At 35.5% G+C, this 23,765-nt stretch overlaps 3 protein-coding genes across 5 annotated transcripts; 1 reads left to right on the forward strand and 2 right to left on the reverse strand.

Moving 5' to 3' along the window:
• LOC18776548 (CDT1-like protein a, chloroplastic) lies at nt 4,264-8,668 on the reverse strand. Its single transcript, XM_020563553.1, has 7 exons — nt 8,359-8,668; nt 8,119-8,238; nt 7,248-7,473; nt 5,917-6,660; nt 5,237-5,438; nt 5,062-5,149; nt 4,264-4,555 (listed from the first exon to the last, which is right to left on the reverse strand). Exons 1-7 carry the CDS (start codon nt 8,460-8,462, stop codon nt 4,492-4,494), a joined length of 1,548 nt encoding a protein of 515 aa, XP_020419142.1. The 5' UTR covers nt 8,463-8,668; the 3' UTR covers nt 4,264-4,491.
• Nucleotides 11,653-19,223, forward strand: LOC18777933. Of its 2 annotated transcripts, none has more exons than XR_002271870.1 (13): nt 11,653-12,484; nt 13,064-13,113; nt 13,551-13,822; nt 13,909-13,983; nt 14,070-14,128; nt 14,264-14,399; nt 15,402-15,498; nt 15,598-15,664; nt 15,882-15,980; nt 16,907-16,996; nt 17,623-17,777; nt 18,419-18,531; nt 18,684-19,223. XR_002271870.1 is itself a non-coding variant. In XM_007209101.2 (13 exons), the coding sequence occupies exons 3-13, from the start codon at nt 13,570-13,572 to the stop codon at nt 18,832-18,834; spliced, it is 1,284 nt and encodes a 427-aa protein (XP_007209163.1). In that variant the 5' UTR covers nt 11,678-12,484; nt 13,064-13,113; nt 13,551-13,569; the 3' UTR covers nt 18,835-19,223. The 2 variants fall into 2 exon arrangements, 1 of the variants encoding a protein (XP_007209163.1); XM_007209101.2 differs by having other exon boundaries at nt 11,678-12,484; nt 18,430-18,531.
• Nucleotides 19,783-23,706, reverse strand: LOC18776037 (coiled-coil domain-containing protein 12). Of its 2 annotated transcripts, none has more exons than XM_020564603.1 (5): nt 23,605-23,706; nt 22,673-22,833; nt 21,801-21,924; nt 21,574-21,688; nt 19,783-20,179 (listed from the first exon to the last, which is right to left on the reverse strand). In XM_020564603.1, the coding sequence occupies exons 2-5, from the start codon at nt 22,828-22,830 to the stop codon at nt 20,121-20,123; spliced, it is 456 nt and encodes a 151-aa protein (XP_020420192.1). In that variant the 5' UTR covers nt 22,831-22,833; nt 23,605-23,706; the 3' UTR covers nt 19,783-20,120. The 2 variants fall into 2 exon arrangements, with proteins under 2 accessions (XP_020420192.1, XP_020420191.1); XM_020564602.1 differs by having other exon boundaries at nt 19,838-20,179; nt 22,673-22,832; nt 23,594-23,689.

Raw genomic sequence — 23,765 nt, forward strand, 5'->3', positions numbered from 1 at the left:
TGTGCTCAACATCCGACGGTCACCAAACGACTTTGATTGCCACGTGGCACAACTGTGATGGGTTTGATTATCACCTCGTTTCTGATGCGAAGTAGCGTGCGTTGGTGTTTGATTAGTACAAATTTAAAGAAAAATGATTTTAAAAAAAGAGTTCGATACTGATTTATTTTATTTTCAAAAAATTAAGAGATGCAAAAAAAGGATTTGGAAAAATACAAATACTTTTTTTTTTTATGCGGCAAATACTTTTTTTGTTATAAACATACAATCTCAATATTAAACAATATTCAAAGTCTCATCCAATTGGTCAACATGGTCTAGTCTAGTGAAAAATAACTTTGATTTGCAAACCAAAAATTAGCATCATAGTTGTGTGTTTGTGATAAATCTCTCTCCCCTATAGTTTAAACTATCGCTTTTACTATTTTTTTTCAAAAAAAGTTTGGTTCTATTTTATGGAATTTTCAAATGTTTTGCATGTTGAAGCAATGATTTTTTGTTAAGTACTTACGTTGGTCATTCAGTTACAATTTTCAGAGATAGAAGTTGTGGTCGACACTTGTTTAGGTGGTATGATATATTTAAGTTTTTGGTTTGCTGGGGAATGCTAGCAACCTTCTCTTTTGGACCTTCTCCCTTTTTTACTTCATGTTTCATTCTCCTTACACTTAAACCAATGTCATTAATATATTATACAATCTAACTTTTGCTTTCCAAGTTTACACTTATTAAATGTATTCAATTTATCCAAAAAAAATTCACAATTTTCTTGCCATATTTTTTTTTTTTTAACGTCAATTTTTTTTTTTAAAAGAAAATGTTTGCTTTAAAAAAAAAAAAAGGAAATGTCCTTTTTTTTTTAATAAAAAAAAAGTCTAAGGGTAAATATTTCCTCTCTTTTTTAAAAGCAGACATTTTCTTAAATTAAAAAAATTGACGTTAAAAAAAAGAAGAATAAGATGGCAAGAAAGTTGTGAAATTTTTTTGGATAGATTGAATATATTTAATAAGGGTAAACTTGGAAAGCAAAAGTTAGCTTGTATAATATATTAATGACATTTTTTTAAGTGTAAGGAGAATGACATTGTTTTAAGTGTAAAAGGGAGAAGGTCCAAAGGAGAAGATTAGAGAGAAAGTTGCTAGCATTCCTCTTATGGTAATGTGGGCTAGTAGTATTAGTGCAACTTTTATCCGCTTTAGTTTTGTTTTTGGGTAATGCTAGGCTTACCACATTTTTATACCACATTGTGTACCACCTCTCTAATAGAGGTGGCGCCCACCAATACAATTGGGCTCACCTCTATTAGAAAAGTGGTACATAATGTGGTATAAAAAATGTGGTAAGCCTAACATTTTCCTTTGTTTTTAGCATGTTTGTTTGTTGTCCTCTTTGGATATATGCTTTAGATGTCATATATTTAATTATATTGTTGAAGTTTATCTAATGAAGTTTTTCTTGATTAAATAAAATAAAATAATAAAGATAAAAGTTGGATGTCATTCTAAGGATATATCACATTAGAATATAAGATCTATTTTCCAATATATTTGGTATTCGATTGAGCATATTTCGTAATCTTATGTTCGACGTATTTTAAGTGAAACAAATATGGGACATTCTTATGATTATTTATGTATTTATTGTTTAGATGATTTCTAGTTCTTTCACATAATGTGGTATATAATTTGTGATCTCCCTTACATTACTCTTTTATTTGACTGATTAATCATGTGGCTTGAAAATTTTAAATAAAAATAAGTCCCTTTTAATTTGATAAAAAATATAGGAAAATTTGCATAAATACTACATGAATTTTTAAGCATGTGTGAGATTACCACGTGAATTTTTAATTCATTATTAACCACCTAAACTTTATAAAATGTAACAAATTACCACCTACGTGTAACTCTGTTAAAATTTTCACTAAGTCAAATTACTACAATTAACTAATTTAAAATTTTGAAACTAATAAAAAAAAAACAAAAATCAAGCATATTATTTCTCGCCTCCCCCTACATCTTTCTCCTCCACTACCAATTTGCAATGTCCTACAAGAAGTGAAAGCTATGCTCAAAGTGCTAAACATTAAAACCGAGCAATCATGACGTTTTCCTTTTTTCTTTAGGCTGATAAAATCCAACTTGGCAATTAAATATTGCTGAATATGTTATTTATTTTGCAGAGTTTGGGCTCTTCTTTGTGCAGTTGAGAGAGAGAGAGAGAGAGAGAGAGAGTGGAGTTTTAGGGTGGGGGAGGAGGGGGCTGTGATCGGGGAGTGAAGGAGAAGGGGTGTGGGGGAGGTTGGGGTATAATTAATTAGGTTGAATTCTGTTTTTTTTTTCTTTCTAATTATGTTAGTTTTAAAAATGTATGTTTTTAATTATAATAAATTCATGAAAATGTCCTTTAAAAAATATCATGTTCAACTTGTGACTGTATTTAATGGATATTTTAATAGAGTTATAATAGAAGGTAAATTGTTACACTTTGCAAAGTTCAAGTGGTTGAAAATAAAAATTGAAAGTTCATATGGTAATCGCACACGTGGCTAAAAGTTCAAATGATATTTATGCAAATTTCTCAAAAATATATGTATTGACAAAATGCAACCCCAAAAAACAAAAATTATAACCATTTTATAAATATATTTGTTTGCACATAAACTACCCTATAAAATTGTATTGGGGATGGATACGATTGGTGTACGATATGACTCCCTTCCAAAACCAAAAACCATATTGTAGATATAAATGGTTCGGATTTATGCACAAATCATCATATTAATTGAATAAATCTAAGGACGGTTGGATTCGGTTTGAGCTCACAATCATTTTTTTTTTTATAGATATTTAGTCATATATCCATTCATAGCACTAAAACTATAAATAAACCCTACACCATTTAATTTCTATAAACAAACCCAAAAAGTGATAGCTGGTTCTATTGAATTTAATTTTGATTATTAAATTACTTTGATGCTCTATTGAGTGTTTTAGGCTTTTTAATGAGGTTTTAGGGTTGGGTTGGTTTTAAGAAATCAACGGTAGTTTTGTAATTTAAAAGAAGTTAAAAACTTTTTTGTTATGTTGTAAATAGGCTTTAAGTGTGTTTAAAAAGTCCATTTCTTATAGGATTTTTTTTTTTTATAATTTGAGCTCATATATTGGGTATAATAGTGAATCTCCCTCTTTTTTTTTTTTTTTTTCCTAACGTTTTTGGAGCATTAAAATCAAAATATCATTGTAGCAAAACTATCGAATGGATATTGATGAAATACGACAGGAAATATAATATAAACAATTGACAAAAATATCAATACAAAGAGAAATTGAATTGTGGAAATTTTGAAAGAAAATAAAAATAAAAATCTAAAACATTTACTCAGTAAAAAGATTACCGGATAAATGAATGTGCTATTTTTTTTTTTTTTGAGTGAAAGAATGTGCTATGTTGTTTTCAATGAAAGTAATCTTATTTATTGAATGTTACAAAATATATGGGATGAGCTTGAAATAAAAACATGATTTAGAAAAAAAAGTTAGATAAAAAGTGAAGCTTAATCTTCTATATTACGTTTGGTTCATGGGAAATGACCACACATGGGAAGTGGTTGTCCGACATATGGAAAAATAGGGGGAAAAATAAAACCCTCCACCCTTCTTGTTGGTTTCCATTTTCCCTTTCAATAAGAAACTAATATCAACATTAAATGCACATATTTCATGACCATTTTGTCCCTATAAACAATTTATAATTACAATATAGCATTAAATGCATAATTTTTTTTTTATTGTCTAATATGGATATAATTGAAAAATTAGACAAACTTTGTTTTACATTTATAAGCAAACTAAACATGGGAAATGAAATAAAGTGGTATTTCCTGGTTGCTTTAACATCACTACCAAACACGGGAATATAATCTTCCATTTTCCATCCCTTAGAAAAAGACATGTGAAATATTTCCATCAAATCCTTTTTGCGAACCAAATGAGACTTAAGGGTAAACAGGTCATTAACACACATTAAAAAAAAATGCCTAATTTCTCTTTCTCTTTGACATCTTCACCTCAATTGATAATTATCTACGAATTAGAGGTCCTTTGTTCAATTTTCCCCTCCCTCAAAGCCAATAAGTTAGAAGAAAAAAAGCACTTTGACATCTTCACTTGTTAATAAAAGAAAAATTAAATTGTATAAAAAAGAAGAAGAATTAAATAACAAAAGAGAAACAGAGTGCAAAAAGACAAAAAAGCGCATGAAAGTATATATATTCCCTGTGGTGTAATTGAATATATATATATATATATATATATATATTCTTTTAATCAATGGTTTGAAAATATAGATAACACCATGTTTCTAAAATGAAGCATCTGCGCAGTGAAGTTGCGTTAGGAACTTGGTAGAGCAAGACTCCGCAGTTTCCTTTTTGCAAGTGCCACCAACTTCAAAAGAAGCCTTCTTAATAACAAATTCAGTCCCTCGATCTAAATTATCATGTTCGCCTTAAGCTTGGATAGAACTAAGTTCAAGTTTGGCACTTTCTTGATGCTGCATGTCATCGGAGAAAACATGAGATTGAAAAGTATAAGACACCATATATATGTTCTGAATCTGATTTGGAGGCCGTGACAAGCTTTTGAATAAGATGAAAAACAAATATCCATAATGAAAATAAACTTGTACGAGGGACAAACTTGGGAACTACTTTCTAAACTTGGGAAAATAAACTTGGAAGACTCCTGCCACTTACCCTAAAGTATTTTCTAGAAAACATCGCACCAATTCCTATCCCCTTCCACTATCATATTGCAGTGGATCGGATAAATCAAGTACTAAACAATATGGCGGGATCCAAGATCTTCTACGACACTAGTTTCGAATCCAAATCCACCGCTACTAATGAACAAAGTCACCATCAACTCAGCTATAAGCTCAAGATCTACGACTCTATTTTTTAGAGCTTATAACACTCTGATAATCATGTAACAGAGATCTCTCATGCACAAAGATATGAATGATTTTTTTATAAAAAAGAAATGAAAATAAAAACTCACTTGTACATAGTATCGCCACCAGAAGACTTCCTGTGTATCCAATCTGGAACATGCCTTTCAAGAAGATCAATCTGTTCTTCAACTTCTCCTGCAAAGAAAATAAGGTACAGTCATGAAACACCTACTTTTGAAATGCAATCAAACATGTACCAGTAGTTAGCACATTGATACGCACTTCTTTCAACAACATCAAAGTTATTCATAATTATCTTGTGCACAAGCTCCTCTTTTGTGATCGGAGACCAGTTAAGAGACTTGAATATACTGTGGATTATAGTAACCAAGTCAGCCAGGCAAGCAGACATCTGCTGGCACAGCAATGCACTTTTTTGGCTCTTCTCGAGATCCTCATTACCGCAACCAAGGATCTGCTCAACCTATAATGGCAAAGTCCAATCAGTGGGAAACAGATAAGGAGATTTTTGTTATTTTTTAAGTTCAAACGACTAACAGGTAAAAGGTAAAAGTACAAAATAGAAGCAGAACAACTGCACGGTTTAGAAAGAAAAAAAAAATGCATGTAGAAGAGCAAAATCTAGCATCTTTCCACACCTAAAAACAATATCAGAATATCTACATGGAAAAATAAACAACAATGAATTTACTGGTATCATATCATGCAGACGAGTACAAATTAAAGATGGAGTGCAAAATAGATGCCAGTCAATCTATTTATCTTATCATGAACCTCGAACTAGAGATTCTGGCTGACAGATTTAAGATTACCGACGTGAATCAACACCCTCAAGAAAAACAGGTTATGAGAATGCAAGTCTAAGAAAACAGTAAAGAATTAAATTCCTGTGCAATTGCCACATTCAGTAGAATAACTAGAGAAGTTTGAAACCAGCATACCTCCAGTGTTGCCAGAGAACAAGTAACATTTCCATCCTCAAAAAGTCCTTCTTTAGTTTTAGGGATGTTTTTGTTTACAACTTTGTAGCAGTCCGACTCATCTGCAGTGCAGTCCAATGAAATTTTATCACCTTCCAAGTGTGAGAAGTCTAGAATTCTTTTTGCAGGCTTATGACATGATGCTGATTGGCTGTTCATGGTCACATGCTTGGCGTCACAACTGGGCATTGATCTCCTTGGTGTCAAGGGTGTAGGTGTTTCTGTCATGATACTATCAGCAGATGAGGTGAGCTTTACAAGAGGGCTTTCTGATACACTGGAAGCACTAGAGCGTTGAGGGTGGTTCAGCTGCACTGAGTGGTTGATAATACTGAACTTGGAACATGGTTTGTTCTGCTGCCCCTTTTTGATATCTAGCTCAGTTATACTATCAGGTTTGGAAGACAGAACTGGAAATTCTTTCTTCTGCTCATTCTTAATACCTTGGTTATTCATACCGCCAGAAGATGGCAAGGGGACTGGAGATGCTAAGAGTTGGGCCTTTTCTGCTTCAGCAACAACAGCATTACGAGAGAAGTGTCTGCTCACATATGGATATGGATGAACTTTTTCTAAAAACAGCTTAGTTTCATTTGAAGTTGCTTTAAATTCCATTGAAGAATTGATAGGTAATTTCTCCAGGACAGGTATCTCTCTTCTTTGGCTAAAAGGCTCCGGCAATATGGCCTCTGGAACATCACAAGCCTTGACCGAAGAAATACAAATGCATGAGTTCATTGCTTTTATCTTTTAACACCAAAATAATTCATCACCTTGGCTTAACTAATCAAATGACTGGTGCAAAAAGCTAAGCCCAAGTGAAGGAAACACAATCAATTTAACCTGATCACCACACATTTCATACAGAATGGGAGTATCATCTACAAATTACTCAACCAAACTTTCTGACAGGCACTGTTTCATCTCCTAAATGGCACCCAATAGCTAATCCCAAGCCCACCTAACAGAATCACTAAGTTGAAGCCAGCACAATCTGATTGCTTGACAATTTATACACCATGGGGCTATCATATGCCACTTACTGAACCAAAAGTGACATTTTCTAGGTATTGTTTCATGTCCTATGTGGCACCACAAGCAACGGAACAGTTCAGATCCACATTTCCTGTTTTATATAGTCAACTTATCATGCGCCAAAATAAGACCATCAACCTAGAAATCTACAAAAATATTTATTAGGCCCAACCAAGGAGCTTGCAACAGTCTCTCACTTCGAAGAAGGAAGAAAAAAACAAAAAGAAAAAAAATCAGAGAAAGAGACATCACAGTACCTCAGGATGCATGGCAAAGAAATTAATGAGCCTAGAAGCAAAAACTTGGCGCACAGCTATAAAGTCAGATACTTCACCGTGACCTTCCACAATATCAAATAGCAAGGTGATATTCATATCTGTCTTCATGCATGGAGTTTTATTGTCCTGCACCAAAATTCTATCTATCTTTATAGCTTCAGGAAGTATAAATTTCATTTGAGCAAGATGCTTGTACAAGAACTTTCTGGAAAAATAAAAAGAACAGTTCAGTAAAAAGTATATACTATATAGTCATAACTCGTAAGTTCATAAGAGAAAACAAAATATGAATTAAACAACGGTAACTTTAGACCAGATCCTCGTACTAGTTGTTTTAAAAAATAGCATCTGGAAGTAATAGTTGCTTAGGAAAATAACATGTGGAAGTGCAGCTAAGGGTGAGTTAGAATTTATCTGGCTGCTAGTTATGAAGTTATTCTCAACATCTTGAGAATTACAAACAAGAAACTAAAGTCCTTAACAATACAAAACGGATCCTGGTCCTTGATGGATTTGGCTCTCTCCATTCACTCATTACGTTGATATTGATGGAGCAGGTGCGAATCTAGATGATTGACAGCTAAACTGCAGCCATTGTCCTATTTTCCCTCAATCCATTAACAGGTTTGAACTTTTTGAGAATCGCACCATATTTCATTGACGCATATTAGTCAAAACCCTATTAAGTCTATTAGAAGCACCAATCACTTGTGAATTATTCCTCCAATTGATTAAAAAGTTTAAAAAACAAGAAAAGGAAAACAATACGAAAACGAAACAATCCTACCCGCCACCATGGAAAAGAAACAGCACATTAAGGAGAAATATTTTGAACTAAATCAAACATTACCGCTTCGCTAGGACTTCCACCTGAGTAGAAATATTTTGAAAAGTAGGTGACCTTTTACGCAGACGAAGCAACCTCAAGGAACAATTCATATGGTCAAAGAAGTCTGCCATAATCCTATATCTGCAAATTAAAAAAGATGACAAGCTTTAGACTCAAACCATCGTTCGTACTTTGTTAGAGAAGAAAAAAAAGAAAGAGAAACAGAAGCCATGGAAAATTGGATCTGGAAGTTGGGCTTGCCCCTCGTGGTATTTGGTGTTTAAAGGCTCGTTTATCTTCTCCGGTGTCTGACATTCAATCTTATTCTCAAGAATTCTTGGGTTTTTCACTCGAGCAGGAGACATAGAAGCAGATTTCTCAACTCCAGGAAGAATCTTTTCAAACTTGAAAATCAAATCCACTGAGGCTGAGGCTGAGCTTTGTATGCACTCTTCATCCTTGATAATGACAAATTGACAATGCCAATTGCCAAGAACCGGAATCTGAAATCCAAGACTTTTACTCCTTAACTTAGAAAGCAATCTTCACCTATTTAATTAAATAAATTGTTGAAGGAGGATTTGAGAACCCAACAATTCTTTGCAAACTTATTAGGGTTTCTCGGTGGAGGGAAACATTAGCGAGCCTGGGAATGTTAAGCAAATTTGAATATGGGATTTTTATTAAAAGACGTAAATACCCTCCGCCCTTGTGACCGTTGGGTTGGGGCTTATTGGTTGGTGCCCTTTGGGATTTCTTCGATAGATTATGCCAAGTTGCTAACCAGAAGCCTCGGACGGAGCCCTCTTCTTTGAAACAGACGAAACGAAACGAAGAAAGCCCGGCCCAGGACCAAAGAGAAGTAGGCCCCAAACCCGCGCATGATTTGGTGTTACGTGTCGTGCATGCAGAGCAGTTATATGGCCATTCAGTCTAATCACAGCTAGCTAGCGAGTAAAATTACGCACGTGCCAGACAGACAGTCTATCGATTGGGTGGGAATCTCAATCCAACGAACCTACCAAACCAGCTCAGGCGGGCGGGCCGGCGGGCATGAGCATCTTCTACACGTGGCACGAACTCCTACTTTGTTGCCTTGCGTGTACCTCTCAAGAAGTGTCTCAAATTCAATGTCCAATGTATTATCTATTATGGATGTAGCGGAATCCTAACGTAACGATGGCTGCAGTGCACAGCCTTAGCCGAAACCGGCAAATATCAAAGGATAGCCATCGCTCGCCACACGTTCCTTTCCTTTTTTAAATTAGATATTTGTGATTTGTCATCCCAATAACCGCCCTCAGCAAATCAGGGGCTAGAGTTAGATTGTGACAAATATATGAGTGACGACATGCTTCCATGATGCCACGTGTTCATGCACGTGGAAGGCTTAGAGCTCTTGGACGGTGGGCTTGCTGGAGCTGCTTTGCTGTGGGCCTCTGGATGTCTGGTCTCACTGTCACTGGTTTAGCGCCCACATGTAAACACATTAACATATTTTTTTGCTAAGACTAAAACATTTAACATACACAGTTGAAAATTTAATATAAAAAAGTTTTTGGTTATGGTTCTGCAACAATTGTTAGCATGAAATAGATTTTAACTTGATGTTATCTTAAACTTAGGGTTTTTCTTTCTAGATATATTATACATGATAAAAACTGTTCACACGTCGACTTCTAGTTCTGGAAACAAGCCTATATATATATATATATGATTATCCTATAATTATACTTATTGTCATTTTATATATAATATACGTAATCATACAAACAAAATTCTCTATAATAAATAATTTGCATACTGAAAATTAAACCTACTTTTAGTTAGGCGGAGCCGCGGAGCTAGGATTCGAATTTGGGGTTGGAGGCCATTAACTGAAAACATACAAATTTATGTTAATATTTTACAAAACATTACATTGATTAGTGGAAGCTTACAAAACATTGGGGGCAAAGGTGGCTCTGCCCCTGGCTGTTATTACTTGAAATGAGTCGTTTACATTTGAAAACGAACTGCATCTCTACCTTAATTTGGAGTGTTAGTTGCTCAACTCAATCCATGTTAGCTTTGGTTCAACCTTTCTTTTTGCTCCTTGTAAAAATAAAAATAAAAACACAGCAAAACAAAGGGAAATATAAAATTAAAAAAAAATTAAGAAAAAAAGCATATTCTCCCTCGTAGGATTAAAATTTAAGTCCGCACCGCATGAAAATGAAATAGCAGATTTGTCTACCTAAGACGACTAGGACTAACATATGGAATGAGTTGAGTTGCATATCGAAGAGGAAACTCTTGTATGTTTTGCAGCTAACGAGTCTACTCACTGACTCAGTCTCAGTGTATCAATCATCAAACGCTTTCTTATGCTAACGACAGTTATGACACAAAAGATTACATTTTGATGCGCAGAGGTCCCATTATTAACTCATGTCCTTTTTGAAATGTCTTATTCCTATGTTACGTATTGTATATATGTCCTAGTCAATCAAAAGTGTACAACTAAAATTAACTATCTCCATTCTGCAATGCATCCATATCTCTCTTAGTTTATGGACACTTGTCATAACCCAATGACAAGTTGATTCTTACCCTCACACTCCTCAAACTGTGCTTTCATAGCCCCAAGAGAAATATCAGCTCATACAAGCATACAAATTTCAAGCTAATTTTGTTTTAAATTTAGATTGGTGAAGAATCAATATGATTTTTTATTATTATAATACAAGTGATATTCTAAATTAATCTAATCTACAAGAGAGAGATTCGAACTTAGATGTAAGGGGGACAGATTCATTGCCCTGCCCAACCAACCTAACTCATGTATGCATGAAAAGGTTGATGTTTCAATTGTTTTGAGTCAAGATGGATAACATATATACTACATTTTACCCTGTAATGTGAATTTGATGATGTTGCCTCATAAAAAATGAAAAAAGAAAACTAAAATTGTTATCAAACGGGTCCTAAAAAACTTTACAATAACTTATAAAAGAGGTGGTCACTTTCTCATTGTCGATTAGTTTTAGGGTTGCAGTCTCAACTTCATTCGTGATATTAAAGTCGACGGCTTTTAAGGAATTGGATCCCCTATTCATTACCAATTGGTTTTGACTGGAGCAGACCTGTTGCTTCTTCTTTCTCTTGGGTTTTTTTTTTCCATATAAAGAAGTTTTTGTTGACCCAAAAACAAAAACGGATGCTGGAGATGGAGTGCAGTTGTTCATGCATTTTTGGTGTAGAAAATCGAAAAACTAGTACGCAAATTAAGACCCCCAACGATCAAAAAGCCGAAATAATCACAAGAGAAGAGAGATGCAGGACACATCCCCCAATAATTAAAAAACTCAATTAGTCTGTTGCCTTGCAATGATTATAAAACTTGATTCCCAATAATTAGGAGTTTGCTGCACCATTATTAGATTGACACTTGTCATTTCTTGTTTGAAATATTAGTCGTAGACGACTCGGCATTGACGAAGTTGATCCAAAGTCAAGTAACGGGCTTTATTTTCTTTGTTCTGGAAAGACGAAAGAGCAAAAAAGAAAAGAAGAGTGCGTTCCAATTTCAATCAACACCGGTTGGTTTGTCCATTCGTAATTCATATCATATGATATGTTGCCGCGGATTTAGTAAAAAATTGGTAAAAAGGTAAACATACAAGTGAAAAGTGAGTGCAGCAGAAATGACAAGAAAAACAGACAGTTGTTGTTGACGTAGGAAAAGAGGGACCGACCGACTGATGGGTTCGGTGATGATGTCTGTATGATGATGAGAGAGAGGGAGGAGAATAGGAATTTAGGATTTGGGTATAGTAATAGTACAGGGCGCCATTCAAACGCTATAATTAATTTAAAACCAGAAAAGAAAAAGAAAAAGGAATATATATCATCATATATATGAAGAAAAGAAAGCGACTGTATGCCGATATATACGATAAAAAGCTCCACCAATTTCTAAAACCCACCCACCCAATATGCTGTGTTGAGTGTTGAAGTCGAACCCGCTTAAAGCTAAAAGCTTTAGCCTTTAATAAGAATAAGAGAGTAGAAACAAAATCCCTATTATTTTTTCTTTTTCCATTTCCAATACCCTCTTTGGCTCTTTCTTCTCTGGACGACTAAGGAAAAAGGCTTTTCCTTTTATTATTATTATTAATTTTTGTTTTGAATTGAGAGTCTGTGATCTTCATACTGCACACCAATAAGCTTCGCGATGATTATGGTCCGTAGGGGTTCTGCCTAGGAAGGAAGGCATCTTTATGTTTAGGTTTGAGTTTTATTTGATCATCGAGTGTCTCTCTCTCTCTGATCAGGGACCTGACCTGACTTGAAAGTTGCAAATTTGCAATTGCCAAAACACAAACTAGTGGCTTTATGTTAGTTGGTAAGTATATAATTCTACTCTTTGGTAGTCAGAAAAGATGTTTCTTTTTTCTTTTAGTTATATTCAATTGATTTCTCCAGTTTTTTTTTTCTTTTGCTGTCTTTTGTGTTTCATACCCAAGACCCAGATAATGAGCATCCTCAAATGTTATTACGTTCGCTTTGCATTTTCTCATCTCCTCACTTTAATTAATAAATCTGCAATTGCTTGGAGCTGGAATTCTGGGTTTTCTTTCTTTTTTAATTTTATGCTTTCCTCCAATTGTTGCTTGCTTGAGCTTGTTTGGAGACCCTTTACTCATAATCTTCATCTCAAGTTAACTTTTTCGTGAGAGGTTACCAAATACCAAATGCCAATCTAGTTCAATTTGAATTCCTTTACTTCCACATTTCAACGTAATTGGTTGCACGAGAAATCACCCTCCTTATAAAGTTCGGTGCACTTTTTCTTTTCAACTCTCCTAAAATGTCATGGCTCATGATTCATGTGATTCTCTTGCCTTTAAAGAAAATAACCTTCATTTTTCTTCTTTTAGCTCTAACATCGAATTGTGGTTTTCATTTTTTTTTTTGGGTGCAGAAACAACAAGAACTTTTGACCAATCAGTCAGCCATCTGTTAAGAAAGAAGGTGGGTTTAGATCAATTTTAGCCAATTGTTATTTATTTGTTTACTCAATCTCAATGTTAGCAAACTAGTCCACTTTTGGAAATATAGAGATATAGTGTTTTACAACACCAATTAAAGATATTAACATCTCAACGAGAGTTATACTCAGAGCCATTTGGGTGTCGCTCGTGAGCAACCTACTACTTGTGCTTTGTTGGTTGACATTTAATTATGGCTTGCCTACTGTTTATGTCCATGCCTATCTCCATTCTTTGGATTATAATATTTGAACAGCTATCATTTCTGGTTCATATACATTGGAACCTAGTTACCTGCACGCTGTTCTGAAAATCACCACTGTTTCATGTAAGAGAGAGTTTACATACAACAAGCGGGAAATTCATTTACAGCTTCAATAGTGCGGATGCTGATTGACTAAATTTTATTTGGGTTGGCAGATATAGCAAGTCTTAGGATATGGGATGCCTGGTGTCAACACCGAAAGATACAGTAGGAAATAGGAGGAGGCCGGCAAATATTGGGGAAGTTTCTGTCTATGTTCCTGGTTTGCGAATCCCTAAACCTGTTGATTTCTCTCAGTCACTCGGTGATCACTTATCCAAGAGTTTAGTAGAACGCATATCTGCTTTAAGAACTCGTATAGTTGTAATGGCTGGCCAAGAAGGTCCTACAATTACAAGAACAAGGAGAAAAACTGCTACCCAACATGGTTTGTCATGGACACAAGTTTGTTGATTTTTCCAAATGATATGTGAACTCAAGTATTTCTACAGCTGAATGAATTATTGTCCTCAGGTGGTTCAACATTAGCTGATCTTCAGCAGGCTCTTGAGGACTACTTGCCTGTCCTTTTGGGATTAATGAAAGATGGTAAGTCTTGATCATATGTCATCTCATTAAACTGTATCCACAAGTTTAGTTAAATCCTAAAGGTGTTTCTTATTTCTAATATGAAGGAAGCCAGCTACAACACAAGGTACAATTTGTGTGGGTAAATCAAGAGGATGATGCAGAGGTGGGCATGTGGCAGAGCTCTTAAGTTCACATTTCTCTGTTATGCGTGTCATATATTTTTCTTTCCTCAAGTAGGGTTTAGATTCCATCATTTTGTCAAGGAAACCAAACTTGATTTGAATGAATAATCCTTCAGGAAACAGCTATGTCTAATGCATGGTACGAGGTGCTGTCCATCTTGCACTTAATGGCAATGCTATCGTTCTTACAAGCTAATTTGTTACTTCTTCCAAGAACATCTGCTGATGGTTATCAGCCAAAAGTAACAGAAGGTATTGTTATTTTTTTGGGTCTATTGAAAGTAGCATTATTGCATGAGACTGAGCCATAGGCAATTAAATCTTGTGTTTTTCCATGTATCATCTCATTTGTTTTATTACAATAGCTTGCTATGTTAATGAGAAAGTTGTGTTGTGGGCACTTTCTAGAATGATTGTGGACCTTTAATGGTCATGAAGTCTTCTCCTTACTGAGCACTTTCTAACTTAGTGCAGCACTAAACTGTCTGCTGAAGTTTAGAATCAGATGCAAACTGCAGTAAACTTTTCTGCTGACTAAATTGCATACTTTCAAGTAATCTGTCTTTGTGGTAGATTCATATAGTAGACAATAAGCATAAATACACATCTTTAGTTATAGGTTCAATACGTGTGTAATGTGTAGTTATATCCGCAGAATATGCAGTCGTATATTTATTGCTTGTTTCACTCCACTTCCCGGGCTTCATAAAGTATAAAACTCTGGATAAAGTTATGGAAAAATGAGATTGATCAGTTTTCCTTATCTTTCCTCTACATGGTTTCATGTGCTGACGGTGATTCACACCCATCAAAAGTATCAGTTTTGGATTGAGCCTAGTATGGTTGACATGGAAACTGAATGACACATAGGAACAATTAGAAAACTAGAGATAGAAAACTGCAAATTCATTAGATTATGTCATTAGACCCTTTAAACAGAATTCTAATATGTTAAAAGGAGATGGCTAAAACAACTGAAAAATGGGTTTCCTGATCAGTATACTTAAATCAAGATTCTTCTGTTTGATACTTCGTAGTAAGTTATTTGTTCACCTGTTTATGTTCTGTTATGCTGCTTGGGCTACTTGTTTTGAGAAGATCTTTTTTATTCACAAAGAAAGAAGAAACAAGAACAAAAGAAGAAGAAGAAAACTTGTATATGCAGTAGTTGGTCATAAGTCAACCTTTTGGCTTTTGTCATGCTAATTTCTTCACTTGGTTGTGCCTCACTTGGCTTCTTTTGTTTTTTCACAGAGAGTAGACGAGCTTCAATTGATATTTTCATAAAGGCAGCAGGATATCTTGATTGTGCTGTCCGACATGTTCACCCACAGTTGCCTACTGAGCTCAAGTTTGTATCAATTGAAAATTATACTGATTTCAACTTCCTGTTTGTTAACATGTTCCTAATGCTGTTATTCTTAATCTTTTGACTATTGCTTGATTGCAGGAGAAACCTGCCAGTCGACCTAGCAGAAGGAGTTCTTCGGGCACTTTGCCTACAAGCATTAGGACAGGTATTTCAAAGAATGGGCTGATGTGATAAACTGTTACATTTTATGTTTCAAACTTCATGCCTGAAATTGGACCAACCATCTAAAAGGCATATTATGCTCCTATATAAAATTATGTTGGAATTCTGTGTCTTCTGATCTATCATCTATGATCTTTCGCTTACCCTTTTTCTATTTTTCTTTGCTTTTTCTTCTTCATCTGTTCCAATGTCTACTGTAGGGTGTTGATATTCAACTTGGGATGGCAATTGATAGCACAAAAGCTACTCTTGCAGTGAAGCGAAGGCTTGCATGTGAAATGGTGAAGTATTGGCAGCAGGTAAGAGATTTCTCGGCATTGATGGTGTGCTCTTCTCGATTAGTAATGTCATTTGAAGTCTCGGATTTTTGTAATAAATGTTCCATTCCATGCTTCCATTTGAAGTCTCCCATTTTTCTTCATGTTTTTTTGGCTGTACATATATTAAAAATCCGCAATTTTTGTGAGTTAGAAGAAGAAAGATTAGTCCTACAGCCCAAATTGCATCAGTTCAAGGTCTGAATTTGGATATTCTAGGTTTGAGGAGCAAAATAATGATCCTAAAAACTTGTTGTGGTTACATGATGGGTTCCATTGCACAGTGCTAGAACCAAAAATGTCAAAGTACCACTGCAGAACATTGATAATTAAGACACACCTCCATTTTTGGTTGATCCCCGATGAGAGCTTACCCCATCTATACTTCTTTGCTATATTTACTAGTGAGTGTGTTTGGTTCCGTAGTTTTTGATAATGTGCCATATTTGCTTTGACTTATGCTGTCATGCCTTTATGTGCATATCTGATACATACACATACGGCTACATACCCAACATTTAGGATGGGCAGAAAAATATGAATTTAATATTCTCTGAATACCCCAAACAAGAGGATCTAACCATGTCCACTTTGTTCTTTTTGCCTAAAATATTTTCTTTATTAAATGTTCCTCTTAGTCATAACCCTTTTTTTTGGTTTGTTACAATTTCAGATTTTCTTTTGCCCTTCCTGATATTGGGTTATTTTGGCCATTTTCTATTCACAGTAGTTGTGAATAAGTTCCTCTATATTCCATATCAGTTACATGTCATATTTAAGTTGTTAATTCTGATGGTTCACTATGTTCCTCATGATTACACTTCTCATCCCAGATATGTTTGTTTAAATCACATCAAAATTGGTGATCCTGAACCATATATTGCTTTCTTTATGTCATTTCTTCACAGGCTCAAGATAACATTATGAACCTTCCATTATTAAATGGTTGGGGTGAAAAGCATCGGCTCTTTGTGAAGTGGAAATATGTTGAGGCAAAGGTACGCTGCAATTTTTTATGTGTTTTTGCTTATGCGCTCACTGCTATCCTTATCTCATCTTCTGAGTTTTTGTTTCATTAGAAGGATAGTATTTCTCAGATTCTTATTGTAAGGGAAAAAAATGATTTACATGTTGTCTTCCCTTTTGGAGGAAAAAAAAGTGACTTCTAGTGATTCCTCTAGAATTTTTTTCTTCCTAATTAATGTTTTTCTTCCTAAAAAGATACTAAGTTGGTCACTTGTATTTTCCACTTTGGTGATTACTTGTTAATGCGGTTTGTCTACCCTTGGATTAAATTCTGTGTACGCAGATTTTGATACTTGTTCTTGGTTATGGTACGGTATTGTCTTTTCTGAGCAAGTGACTGCCAAATGAGAAGTAATATTGGAGATCACCACCATAGACTGTGCCAGTCTTTCTTTCACTAAGTTATAATTTTCCATCAGAACTGTTAACAACTTTACTATTCATGAAGAGTTGTATGTCAATTGATTCCTCTACGTTGATCTAGCTGATAGAGAGGGGTCTTCTGCCACTAACGTTCAGTATTTGATTTCATTATGTTTGAAGTTTGTGTTTTGCACAGCTGACCAAAGCTCATCTTTTTTCCTCCAATATTAATCAGGCTGCTGCATATTATTATCATGGTTTGATCCTTGACGAGGGTAACACCGAAAAATTTCATGGGATGGCTGTAGCTGCTTTGCAAGCAGCAGATGAGTATTTTAAAGAAAGTAAGAAAGCATGTGACGCATTTCATGCTGCTCCTCCTTTGTCGAGGTAGGTAGAGCCCTATTTTCTTGTTCATTTGTGCTGATAGATGGATTATTCATCTTGTGGCATCTGGCAGAGTATCTGCTCTTTTTCTAGGATAAGTATCTAAGTTATCAGTTATCTTCAGAGCACCATGTTCTTCACCTTTGAGAGTATGTAGACTGTAGCAGCAACGAAGTAGTGTACTCCAGTTATTCAGCCAAACTCTGCTCAGGACATTGGGTTTGTGAAACAGTTGTTTTTATGCTGACTTTCACACGATGAGGATTTTGTGTCCAGCATGAGCATGCATCCTTTTTCAAGATCATAACATTTTAGAATTTATTTACTCATTGGTCATCTAGCATGGTTCAGCTAGGTGAACTGTTAGCTCATAATTATTTCCTCTGAAATAAATATGTTCGCTTCTCCTTGCAATCACCATTCTTTTGGTTTTCTAGTCCATTTTTTTAAATCTTCCTCTCACCTAAATTATGTAGTCTCTATTCCAATCTCTAGATATTTGTGTGCGTGTGTGTACTGAACCATGTGCAAGATCTATTATCTTGTAGCTAGCGTTGGTGGATTGAAGATTGATGTGTCATTAGTTGATCAGTTTCCTTCTTCTTTTTAATCATTTTCATATTGAGTAAGTGCTTAATTGATAGACATTATGCAGAAATCCACCGCTCTGGGGAACCATGAAATATCTGTCTGAAAAAATTCCAAAAGATACTTCGAGCAAAGTGCGGATAAACCGTGACCTCTACTCACACGAAAAGTATGTCCTACTGGAGAGAAGCATAACTGAAAATATTTATGCCCAAATGCAATTTCCTTTTCACTCTTGGCACCTAATTGTAATCTCGTTCTTTGTTGATAGAAGGAACCATATGAATAATTAACGTCTGGTTTTGGATATCTTGACTGCAGAATCATGGAGACAGCACCAACATTGCCTGACTTTGCTTTGGCCCTGAAACCGGATGAATACCAACTTCCTCCGGTGGACCCGTCCTGGAACATGGAGCACATGAATAAGGGACAGACTGGTTCCAACCAGCTCAGGAATGACAGAAGATAGCCAAGCCATATATGATAGTTTTCTGCATCACAAAGTAACAGGGGACTATCCAGAAGTGTGGATGACCATTCAATTGTAGTGCCCAAGGTCCACTTGAGCTGTCCTTTTGTTACCCCTCTTCTTTTTTCTTTTTCTCCTTTAATCCATTTTTCCTTATAAATTTCTTTTGTTCCTTCTCCCCATGCGTAATTTACTTATAGAGCTCTGTATTTATGTTTTCTGTTGTGTGTAAATTGTTAATTGGCTGCTACGGGGGAAGAGAAGAATGACTCATATGCAAATTACCAAGAACGGGTATTTGCTTCATCAAAGTTGAAGCCAGTCCTGTCCGATTACGTTTGTCCATCTGTTTCATGAGTATTGTGTTTCATAGAAAAGCGTTCTTTTTATTTGTTGTTTTCCGTAATTTATTGGTATACTCTGTCCACACGCATAAAAATATTCGAAGAGAAACTCAAAAAAAAGTTGAAGGTATTGCGTCTGGCGGACTTAAGAGCATATCTCTAGTAGACTTTCTTTTTTCTCTAGCTATTTTGGCTAAAAGGAAGAAAGATTCTCATCTAGCAAATTCTCTACTTGGCTCTCTATTTTGGAGAACTAATTTTTGATTCTCTACATCTAGGAATGAGGAGAGAGAAAAAGGGGGAGAGAGATAGAGACATTTAAGAGGTTGGTGAGGTTGGGTTTCTACTTTTCTTTTTAATATATTTGATTTACAAGAGAAGGAGGGAGAAAGAGAAGAGAAAATAATAAAAAATATTTCAAATTAGTCAAAATAGAGAACATTACTGGAAAAAAAATACTTTTTAAGTAGTTTGCTATAATAGTTTTTTATAGCTAGAATTGGACTAAAATTTGTACTCTCCTAGAGATGCTCTTAGAATAGAATTCGTTTATTTGGTGGGTGCGCGCACACACTCTCCCTCTCTCTAGGTCCAAGCTTCCATGTTACGGAAAATAAAGGATTCAAATTCTGATTTTTTAAGTACAACGCCCCAGTTAATTGGATTCAACAACGGGTATTTACTTTTGAAGGGCAAGTTGTAAATATTTGGACAAATGTAGAATTAACTTCGTAAACAAAAAGCCCAAGTAACAAAAACTAAAAAATAATGTCAATACAAACATCCCTAGGCCTAGCAAAAACAACAGCATCATCAAGCAGAGATCACAAATATCCTGAGGTGGAGAATCATAGCCACACATCGCTCCAGGCTGGAACTGCAGCTGGTCATTCTATCCGCTAATGCCATTCGTTACATTATGCCAATTTGCAGCTGGCCATACTAGTCTTCTGCACCATTTCTGCCATCTTCATCCAATTGCTTTTGCTTCTCTTGTTCCTCTGCCAAAAAAGAAAAAGAAAAAACAAGAACCAGTAAAGTGAGTTCAATATGACTCTACATCTAATCTAAGTTACAGCTTATTAAAGCCACCGGATTAAGCATTTAGTTCTCATTGTCACAGGGTGTAGGCTAATTAAGTGTAAAGTGAAAAACACTTGCATTGCATGCTTTTACATTACAAACTTTGAAGATGTTGGTCCAATAACTTCCATAAAAAAGAAAAACATAAACTAGACTAACAGGCCATAATAAAATTATAGCATACAGGAACTTAAAAGATATATCCTCTTATGGCATGTTTGGGTGAGGGTCTTGGCGATTGGATTTGAGGTTAAGTGTTACTTTAAAACTCCATCTTAACCGGATTTGGCCCATTTAAAACTGGGACCTAGGGCACTGGACCTTAGCTCTGGGACCCTGGTCCGGGTACCCAGTTCTGTGGACGAGGATCCATGGCCAGAGGTCCAGGTCCTTGGCATGGGATCCTGAGTCCAGTGTCCTCGGTCCTCGGTCCTCGGTTTCAGGACCAGGACACTTTATATGTTAACCAAACAAGTAAAACTGAAATCTTGGGACTTTATATCCCAATCACTTTAAAATCCTGTCAGTTTGCCATCCCTTGGCACTTTCAAGCCCCTCATTCAAACACAAGGTCAAGAAGAATGAACTGGAAAAAGCCACCACAAATATAACATCTTCTTTCATACAACATATAGCTTTTGTTTAGCCAGAGAATATATTCTTAACCAACTAGGCTCAGAGTGCTTCAAAGGCAAGATTGGGCCCTAACCAAATGCAAGATATGCTTCCTAGAAACCTTTTCCCCATTTTCTAAACCCAAACTCACTCTCTACTGCATTGTTAGTCTGTTTACATCGTGGGGCAAGCACATCAAAGAAAAGACTGGATCTTTTAATGGAGAGGGCTGAAATGAGGCCCCAAAACTATGGTTCTGAAACTATTTACCCCCATAGTTTCAGAAAAGACTGGATCTTTTAATGGAGAGGGCTGAAATGAGGCCCCAAAACTATGGTTCTGAAACTATGGAGAAGGGGTATGGCCCCAAAACTATCCTGTTGCCATTTGAAGTTCGAAATTTTTCTGCAACAGGATATCCAAGGGGCCGCCATTTGAAGTTTGATATAATTGCCCAGTAGGAAATAACAATCCAAATCATGCAGAAAAATTTCAATATCAAGGAATATGAAAAGAAAATGAAAAAATCGAATGCTTTGTTTCTGAAAGTAAAAAATGGTCATAAGTTTTTAAACTTACGAAAACCACTCATCTGTTATCTATCCAACCAATTTAAGAAGAGATCTTTCATGAAATGCGTTCTGTTAAATTTTTCTATGGACGGAACATGTTATTAAGAAAAATCGTAATTCCATACCCATAAGTTTACACATTGCCTTTTGGGTTCGCCTTTCAAGCTTATCAAGCTTCTTCTGCACATCCCTGCGAAGTTCCCAGTTTGGTTTTTTAGGAGCAATATTCACAAACGGGTCCTGAACATTAATCAGGAATTAGAACATGTGACATAATGGACAATTCACCATGAAAGACACAGAAGCTAGTGATTAAGAGACTGAGCAAAGAAATTCAAAAGTAATGAAGTACCTCTTTCTTCTCTGAGGGAGAAGGTACTGCTGCAACAGGGTCTTCAAACTTTGGTAGGACTGGTGGAACAAGCTTTCCCTCCTGAAGCTTCTTATCATGAGGAACATAATTTCGGAATTTCATGCTGGTGTATTGCACAAGTTGACAGTTAAATATTAAAACCTCATTTGAAGTATCCCTAGCCAATAAAATTACAGAACTTGAAGAACTAACAACCCCTTATGTATCATTAAAATATGACCAATCACATCCTAATCATACCTTCTAATATAATTCATAATCAACTATCTCATTAAACTAAATAATTGCAATCATGACATGAAGTGAAATACTATTACCACTACAAGTGAAGATATAGGTTTCGAAAAATTGGAAGCAGAAGTCTCTTATGTGTATGTGAAATTTCTACCTAACCTTCCCAAACTTAATTCAACTTCCCCTTTTGGACACTATTTCAGGTTTACTGTTTTCCTTATACTTAAAGATCTTGTACTCATGTTCTGAACCCATAATCCATAGTCATGCTAACCACAAAAATGAGAAAACCATAAAGCACCTGCATACATTGTTGAGGTATATAAAGGATTAAATATAAACAAAAACCTTTGATGTATCATCTCAAATGACATACGAAAGCACAGCACACATATGCCTATAATTACAGAGTGGGTATTGGCAACATCATGGGATAAATATTGTACACAAATCTCACTGCACAAAATCATGAATTTGAAAGGAAGATGCACTATAACACCTTCCAGGGCATTGAACTGAAATTAATATCATGAACAAAACCCTAAATAAGACTAATGGGGAATTGGAGGGTGGTAAGTAAGTGATATTAACATACAAAAAGAATAGGATCTACTCACGTTTCTTCGCTAGTTTCATTGTCTTCGTCAGCATTAGAGTCAACCAGAGAGGAATCCTCATCTGGAGTGTTTAAGAGTTCTTGCGCAGCTTTAAGAGCTCTTAGCCTCTCTTGACGTGCTGCAACTACTTGTTCAATGGAGTCCTCTTCAGCGGCCATTGCTTCAAATGTAGAAGAAACAGTTAATATTTAACAGATCAGTAGTTTCATCTCCAAATGTGGCTTATCTCCTCTCAATAATGAATAATGAAATGACATCAACAATATCTTGCAGAGATCAAATGCAAAAGGCAACTCTCTGTACAAGGTTTCACATAATAAGGCATACGACATTACATGCTCAATTGGAGCTATAGCATCAAATACTCAGCCCTAACTCATTAAAAAAAATTATTTTCCACAAAAGACGTTCTTGAAACACCAAGAATCTGTCTGGAGCAAATATACATAGACGCGAGTAGAAATATTTCATGAAAATTTTAGTCTTTCAGCACAAGTAGCGAGTCAGACACAAATAGTTCAAGAAGATTAAAAGCAAAGCCATTCCCAAAAAAAAGAACAAAAAGAAAAGGTTTCTTGTTTAAAATAAATTTAAATAAAGTTTTTTTTTTCCTATCATATAATCAAGACCCACCAATATCCTCTTCAAAACAAAAGAAATTAGTAAATTGTTAGAACTTCTGATCCCCAGACTACCAAGCAAACCAACCCATATTCATACAAGCGCTTAGCATAATCAATCTAATGCATAATTGATTCCTGAGTTAGGTTTCAATTTAAAAAACGAAGAGGAGCAGAAGAACCAGATACAAGACTGAAAGTGCGAGTTTTCTTCGCACTTGAGTCTCGAGTGATATATTTATGGGCCCTTTTTTATAGTTACGGAACAACAGATAAAAGAAGAAGAAGATAGAAGTATTACCAGAGAAGAGAAGAGAAGAGAAGAGAAGGTTCCGGAGTGTCGACTCGTCTGCTGCACTGCTCTCTCTGTCACCGAGGGGATTGAAGAAAAGAAAGTGAAAGTTGGGAGGTGAAAAAGAAAGAAAGAAAGGCCTTTAGTATAGGCTAAGGGGCCTGGCCAGTCCAACTCCAAG

The sequence above is a fragment of the Prunus persica genome, chromosome G5 (genome assembly GCF_000346465.2).
Source record: "Prunus persica cultivar Lovell chromosome G5, Prunus_persica_NCBIv2, whole genome shotgun sequence".
Classification (NCBI taxonomy): domain Eukaryota; kingdom Viridiplantae; phylum Streptophyta; class Magnoliopsida; order Rosales; family Rosaceae; genus Prunus; species Prunus persica.